The sequence below is a fragment of the Drosophila albomicans genome, chromosome 2R (genome assembly GCF_009650485.2).
Source record: "Drosophila albomicans strain 15112-1751.03 chromosome 2R, ASM965048v2, whole genome shotgun sequence".
In the NCBI taxonomy this organism is placed as follows: domain Eukaryota; kingdom Metazoa; phylum Arthropoda; class Insecta; order Diptera; family Drosophilidae; genus Drosophila; species Drosophila albomicans.
The window spans coordinates 10,957,414-10,965,033 of record NC_047631.2 but is presented as its reverse complement, the minus strand read 5'-3'; the positions used below and the strand labels follow the sequence as shown (position 1 = coordinate 10,965,033).

Sequence of the window (7,620 nt, the reverse complement as noted above, 5' to 3'; positions counted from 1 at the left end):
TGAAGGCAGACTTTGAGTCAGCAGGGCTTGCGAGCGCTCGTATTTAGACCTAGATATTAGTGTGTGTGAGCGAGACAACTGGTGTTTGCTAATAAGCGGGCAGGTGGGGTGAGCATGTGAGTGCACAACAGGTAGCCATGAGAAAATCAGAATTGATCGATTTACGATGACAAATAGTAATAAATCGATAAGCAAAAAAGTTGTACGATTTTGAAGAAGTGTAGGGGCATTAAGTTCCACTATTTTAATATATAGTAATCAAAATGAATTTATGACTGTAATACAGTAATAACTATTAAATATTGCGACCAATTTAAATCCGATAATTCAGTTATGCTAACGGGGGTTTTCAATACTGCTCTTCGATCAAAACAAAGCCGTTATAGAAAAATACATATGTAGAACGTCGTAAACGTAAAATTGAAACGAACAATGTTTTTCGCAAATAGGCGCTGCAATTGACACAAATATGCATATGGATAAAGGGCGTGACGTAAATGGGCACATAAATCACGACGCACGTGGATACCAAGCTTTTTGCAATGCAAATTAATATGCGTACAAATCAGTCACCTACATGTTTTTTATCAGTAAAAACAAAAACAAAGACAAATCGCCGCCTCCAAGTCGGCAAAATGTTTTGAAGGTCTAGGTAAGAGGAGCTGACAGCTCTATATATATGCGAGACGGTAGCGTCAAAACTACAACAGTCAGCGAATAACGCAAAATGGCAAAGTTGCAAGTGTTGACACTCTCTTTGTTTTTAGTTGGCATTATAAAATCGCAGCCCATCGAAAAAACCGACGATAATGTTCTGATTGATTTGACGGAAATGGGCGATGCTGTCTTTGGTATACCGGATGCGGAAACAACTGGCGTACTAATCGATGCCCAAGACGCGGAGTCTGCGCAGAATCCCGAAGAGCTAGGCACGTACCTAGAAGGCGACATTCTCATCCCACTAAATAATGAGCAGGCGGACATCGAAGGCAATCGCAATGGTTTGCTGGCACTAAGCACACACTGGCCTGGCGGCGTGGTGCCCTATGAGATCAAGGGTCAGTTCACATCACAGGAACTGGAGAACATCAAGCACGCCTTCAATGAATATCACAGCAAGACGTGCATTCGTTTTACGCCGCGTACCAAAGAAAAAGATTACATATCCATAGTGAGCGGCAAAACTGGTTGTTGGAGCAGCATTGGACGTCTGGGTGGACGCCAAGAGGTCAATCTACAGTCGCCCAATTGTCTGCGTACCTATGGCACGCCCATCCATGAGCTGATGCACGCATTGGGCTTTCTCCACGAACAGAATCGTTATGAACGTGATGGCTATGTAAAGGTGCTGAGCGAAAACATAAAGCCCACGATGATGGCCAACTTTGACAAGGGAAGCGCAAAACAACATTCGGGCTATGGCGTAGACTATGACTATGGAAGTGTGATGCATTATTCACCCACCAGTTTCAGCAAGAACGGGCAGCCCACTTTGAAGGCGTTGCGTAGCAGCAAGGATGCAGCACAGATGGGACAACGTCGCGGCTTCTCGGAGGGCGATGTGCGCAAAATTAATGCCATGTACAAGTGCAAGCTTTGAATTTGGTTTTATCTATTATTTATTTAACAAAAAAATATAATTATACAATTGGCGAAATGTGCAGCAGACTTGATGAAGAGTCACTTTAGTGATGCGGCAGATTCTTGTTTGTCTCGAAGAAGACGTTGCCCTTCATGGTGAGTTCCTTGCAGAGCGTTGAGAAGCGTCGAATCGCATTGTAGGTGTTGCTGCTGCCACTTGCCACCGCATCTTTCAAGTATATATATATACACATGTTGATATATACATTTATACAGTTGAATGTTTACGAATATGTCTAGGACTTGCATGCAGAGTTTCTTTTAGGGATTTGCTAGTATTTGAGTTAGAATTCTATTCGTTGCTCCCTTTTTGGTTGTGGTTAGTGTGGACGCGCCTTCTTACCTCCACCTGCCAAGGCGCCGCCATCTGCTACTCCCAAGTCCAGGTTCATATACAAGGCCATGTTGCCAGTGGATCCGTGACACGATCGATTGTTGAGAAAGTCACGTATGTGCTGCACAATCAAATCGATGGCCACTGGAAGCAAGACACAAAGAATTATGAGTGATGATCTTGTTCATTAAATGGCAAACATAATTCTTGAATTGTTTAAAATTATACTCAACGGCAGCAACTCAACAAAGTGAAGCGTTTAAATGTGAGTGTGTGTTTTGCAACTCGGCCACTTACCTTTTTAGTCAAATTTAGCTGAACCATCTCTCATGTTGCAATCTCGCTTGAAACTATAAAGTACTCACTTGTGAACAAAGAGACCCATAATTGAACTACATTTAAAACTGTATAACAATAGCTTCCTTTTCATTTTTTGGGTGTCTACTTACAAGTGTACTTAATGTGCATTTAGCAAATGAACTTAACTAAATTATAGATTAAACAATTCTAATTCCAATCCTATTACAGATTACAATATGTTTGAGATTAGATTTAAACCCAAAGGAATAAGGAACTTTAGCTACTGACTAACTATAATAAGTAATAGATTATATTTTAAGCGAGTTAACGACCGTTAGTTTGATGATAAATCGAAGTTATTCATTTACTTAAATTTTTTACTTAGCATAACTATTGGAGTTAATATCAAATTTAGCTTGTAATCGAATTTCGAGAATGCTTTATTTTTTGCTTATTGAGAGGTGTTAAACTCTCTTTTATTCAAAGATTCGACAATTTATAAATTGTTTTTGGATTTAGCGTTAAGTTTTAACAACTATAGTATGTGTTATTGTGTTTGGTGGTTTTGACAGTTAAACATGTACATAAGTTAGGATATGACGAGTGTCCTTGTGAATATTGTAGATACTATTTGTGTAATCGACCGATTAGTGCTCCAACAAAGTCGTTAACAATTTGGGGCAGGAAGTTAGAATTAAACTAATAATATTGTATGTATTTATTTCGTACATTAAACAAAATGATTCCAGTTTAACTTTGTTAGGAGAAGCCCGAATTAAACGCGACTAACAAGTCGATAAGTTCGTTAACGTTAAAACAAGCTTACAATAAATGTGTATGTATTATATAGGATACATACTAATCGATCTTAGAAACTAAATTAATCAATCGGTTAGTTGCGATAGGATCACAATGCAAGCATTGTTAGCAGCAGCAAGAAATTATATTCTTTGTGTGAAGTCACTTGATAAAGTTGTTTTTATCGTATTCACACATCGTTTGATTGAATTTTTCGATTTTTTTTAGTGATCGCGCTTCATGCTGGAGGCCGCAGTTCGGACTGTGTTGTTGTGCTGTGCGATGTTGGTGGCCGCGAGAATTTCTCCGATATGGTGTACAATGAGATCAATGGCAACTGCAAGAAATACATTGTAACAACAGAAACGAAAACGAAAAAACCAGGAACATAAACGGAAACAAAAACGAGAACGAAAAAAAGGAAGAATGGAATGGAAAGTAGAAGATACATAATATAACATCAAGCGGAAACTAGTATTGTTGAAATATGTTAAATTTTCGTTATTGGGAACAAGGAATCGGAACGAAAAATAGAAACATTTAACGAGAAACCCAAAACTGTTTATAGTATAAACTATTTATACATACGTACAAGTTGTAGTTAGGACTTTAAACACTAACTCTAATTGTGTGGTTTGTGTGAGGTGTGTTTTTTGTATAAATGATATATAGAAAATAAAATTGTCAAAAACTAAAGCAAAGCGAAAATTTTGTGTGTGTGAGTTTCTTTTCTTTGAGTCCAAATCTCACCTGTGTTGTCCGCACCACGAGGTATGATAACATCAGCAAACTTCTTGGTCTGCAAGTATAAAAAAGAGGTATTAATTTGGGTTAAATTGCAAAATAAAAACTTCAGACTTACAGGTGAACAGAACTCTTCAAAGGCTGGCTTCACAAATGTCATATACTGCGTGAGAACTGCATCCAAATCTCTGCCACGCTCATTGATATCACGCGGCACTAAAATGAAAATGAATTAATTCGTGAAATAAAGATCAAGCAAATCTTAAATGAGCTATACAGCTAACTTAGTGATAAGGTACAATATATTAATCTTTAAATCAACAGAAAGTTTATGTAAATCAGTAAGCTTAATACTTGGACCCTAAGTACATCAATACTTCCAATTAAAGCTTAATATATTTTTTTAAATAAATAAATAAAAAAAATTAATACATATAAAATTCTTTGCTTAGATTCACTCACTGAACTATCAAAAATTTACGACATTTCAATGGGATCTATTTTCTAGAAATGACACTTTCGACTAAATTAAAATTATTTCGATTATGAAGACAAGTTAAGTTCCAGATGTTCGAACTAACAAATCACGGTATAAACTAAATAAAAACAACAATATAAGCTAAGAACTAAGACTAAGAACGGAGCTTGCGTTATGAGTTTCTTCGATAAGTAAAGACACAATATATACACAGCAGTTTACCAATTGCTTAACGAATTTACGAACCAAGCTGCTGCACAATAATAACCAAATAAGAACGAAACTCACCACGACGAGCGAGACGCGTATCGGAGTCAGTGTCCACAAACAGTTTCATGTGGAATAGGTCGCGTATCTTGGGGAAATAGAAGACCAAGATGCCCTCGAAGAGCACCACGTCCGCTGGATAAATGACCAGCATATTCTCAAAATCCCTGCAAGCAATAAGTATGATTACACTGTTAAACCATTGCTCATATAAATCATTAACTTACAGCGAATTTGTGCGATAGTCATAACTGGGTATCTTGACCTTGTGACCTTTTAGTATCAACTGCAGCGTGTCGAACATGAGCTCTTCGTTAAACGCATCAGGATGGTCAAAGTTGAAGAGTCCCTTCTGCGCCTTAAGCTTCTCGGCTGCCGTTAGCTCGCGATAGAAACTGTCCTGGCTTATGGCCACCACCTGACGTTGCGTGTGATCCATTTCAGCCTGTCCAAGCTGTTCCATAATCTTCTTGCACACTGTTGACTTGCCGCTTGCTGTGCCTCCGGCAACGCCAATAAGAAATGGTGATTTCACCTCATCCTTACCGGCCGTATCGCCATTGTGCAAGTTGTGTTCCATGTCGATAGCCGAAAATATGGATAAGGCGAAGTTTTTAGTGAAAAATATCTTTGTTCTCCCGCCACCACACCACGCTCAACGCACAGCTGATTCAACTTTAATGCGTAACATCGATAGCATGTCCTCGATAACAGCGGTGCTGTTATTAACACCACCATAAAGAGTTGGCAACGCGAACAGATGTTGGCGCCATGTTATTTAATTTGAATTGAAGCTAATTATCAAATGCGTAACTTGAAACCTCGTTTAGCTTAACCAGCTTGCAATATTATAAAGAAATATATTTTTGTGAATGAAATTGTAAAGCAGACTTTTTGCAAAACTCCGTAGCTTGCAACAAAAAAAGATTAACTATTGAATTGTGCTACGGTGAGATTTTCTTAATTTCAACAATCAATTTGTGTTAACTTGAAACTTTGCCACGTCGAATGTGATTGGACAACCAGTTTATATGGCCAGAGATAAGACGACTTCCGGTTGCAAAAATCACTATGACGCTGCCTTCCATTATCCGAATTTGTACTGTGTCAAGAAGATATTCGACAACGAGCAAATTGTGCCAGACATCAAACTGCTCTAAATATACAAACCATATTATGACTTGCTAATGAAATGATGGCATCTGATTAAATCGATAGAAAAATTTCATCATTTCACAGCTGGCGAATTTTCCAAAGACAGGTGACAAGTGATGTGACTGTTTCTTAAATATTTGTTTTTAATCTTACATCATTTGCATAGGAGGTATTTATCTTTTCACAGTGTTCCAACAATTCGATCGTTTTGTATGTGTGTTTTTTACATTTCATATTTAAGTTAGTCGAACAATTATAGTATCACAATCTTACAAAACAAATTAGCTTGGCTAACAATCTTTTCGTCAGGGGACGAAAACATTTTACAAATTTGATCAAAAATCGTTATCTCGGGAAATGATTTTTGTGAGAATGATTTTTGTTAATGGTATAAATTGCAATAAATAAATATTCAATTTGTCTAGTTATGTATGCTGTTGTGGTGTCAGCGGTTGTTGATGCAGCGGGGAGGGGGGAATTTGTTGTCAATCAATCAAAAGTGCTTGAATTACTCAATGTCTAAAAATCAAAATAAAAATGTAATCTGTTAATGCGAGCTGATAACAGAATTATCGATAACACATTGCTCGAGCCTATACATTTTAATGGTGTGTGTGACAATTACACTAATCTGATAACCGAATTATCGATAGCACATCAGTTGAGCGCAATAGATGTATGTATGTGTGAGTGAGCGACAATTACACTAATTCAACAATTACAATTAAATTGAACTACAAAAATATTAAGAGAGCATTACTTTTCCTTGGGCTGCTTATCGAATATGTACTCCTTGACCATCTGATAACCCAGTCCAAGGGTCAAACAACCCACAACGGTTCCCTGGGCCGCCACACGCAGTTGCATGAGGAAAACACTGGTGCTCATCGTGCCTCGGTGTCTATATTTATAAGCTCCAATTGCACCTGCAGCAATGAATCCAGCAATACCTAAACGCAAAAGTCAAAACGAAAATTAAATACAAATGTTCGAGCAAAGTTTACATTTTGTTGCCAGCTCTTCGCCCGACGATAATTATCAGCAGACAGACGACTGAGGCAACAAAAAAAAAACAGCTGTCTGTTACCAATACCAAAGCAAGACACGCGTCAGGGTCGACGTCATAGATGCGCTAATACATACATATATGTAATACACTCAAACATATACATATATTATAAGCTTTTATGTAGTTATATTAATTGCTTACTGACGTTGTAAGCACAGTTACATCACACGCATTTTACATTCAAACAGTTATTGTGAAATTGTTGCAATATTATTAACCGTTATGTCACTTGACCGCTTGAAGAACACGCGAAGTCACAGTGAAGGCCAAGGCAACTTTGGCATCCACCTTGCAAACATTCACCCGCACAAACACATACACATGTAAATCGGAAATTTCCGCCATGCATGATATATGTATGTATGTATGTATGCGAGTGTGTATTGACACTCATCAATGTAGTTGTAGTTTTTTTGACATACCAATTAACATGAATGGTGACTCCTTGGCTTTCCTCGCCAACTTATTAGACTGCTCGGCATCGTCTTCAACAAAAAAGGATTTTGAACTCATGACGGATTGCGCGTTTCCTTATCGGCGCTCAAAGAATGCGGTGGTGTCGAACGGGATTCGTTTTCGCGAGCGAATGAAGAAACCGGAGCAGCGTGCCCGTAAGTTTATGCTTAAAATATACTAATTCGCAAAACTTGTTTTTGGTCATTTTGGCTACATTGCGGGTACTCCCATTTATTTTATTTTATTTCGCAATAAATGTCTCTTTTACATCAGAAATGGCAAATAAAAATTATAAATTACATACAAATAAAAATTATAATATAGAATTATGTGTTAAGCAAATAAAGCGCATTAAAGAATATTATTGAATATCTTGGG

At 37.6% G+C, this 7,620-nt stretch overlaps 3 protein-coding genes across 5 annotated transcripts; 1 reads left to right on the top strand and 2 right to left on the bottom strand.

The window, feature by feature from the left end:
• The first annotated feature begins 360 nt into the window (after nt 1-360).
• Nucleotides 361-1,600, top strand: LOC117573697 (zinc metalloproteinase nas-13). Its single transcript, XM_034257058.2, has 2 exons — nt 361-652; nt 768-1,600. The coding sequence occupies exon 2, from the start codon at nt 833-835 to the stop codon at nt 1,598-1,600; it is 768 nt and encodes a 255-aa protein (XP_034112949.1). The 5' UTR covers nt 361-652; nt 768-832.
• Nucleotides 1,601-1,685: 85 nt separating this feature from the next.
• Nucleotides 1,686-5,263, bottom strand: LOC117573696 (uridine-cytidine kinase). 2 transcript variants are annotated; one of them, XM_034257056.2, is made up of 6 exons: nt 4,790-5,263; nt 4,584-4,729; nt 3,936-4,033; nt 3,824-3,872; nt 1,985-2,119; nt 1,686-1,810 (listed from the first exon to the last, which is right to left on the bottom strand). In XM_034257056.2, exons 1-6 carry the CDS (start codon nt 5,140-5,142, stop codon nt 1,686-1,688), a joined length of 906 nt encoding a protein of 301 aa, XP_034112947.1. In that variant the 5' UTR covers nt 5,143-5,263. The 2 variants fall into 2 exon arrangements, with proteins under 2 accessions (XP_034112947.1, XP_051862293.1); XM_052006333.1 differs by lacking the exons at nt 1,686-1,810; nt 1,985-2,119 and adding an exon at nt 2,779-3,410 and having other exon boundaries at nt 4,790-5,256.
• LOC117573698 (HIG1 domain family member 1A, mitochondrial) lies at nt 5,079-7,390 on the bottom strand. Of its 2 annotated transcripts, none has more exons than XM_052006334.1 (3): nt 7,209-7,390; nt 6,478-6,667; nt 5,079-5,103 (listed from the first exon to the last, which is right to left on the bottom strand). In XM_052006334.1, the coding sequence occupies exons 1-3, from the start codon at nt 7,297-7,299 to the stop codon at nt 5,094-5,096; spliced, it is 291 nt and encodes a 96-aa protein (XP_051862294.1). In that variant the 5' UTR covers nt 7,300-7,390; the 3' UTR covers nt 5,079-5,093. The 2 variants fall into 2 exon arrangements, with proteins under 2 accessions (XP_051862294.1, XP_034112951.1); XM_034257060.2 differs by lacking the exon at nt 5,079-5,103 and adding an exon at nt 5,841-6,236 and having other exon boundaries at nt 7,209-7,386.
• Between the last annotated feature and the right edge of the window lie 230 nt (nt 7,391-7,620).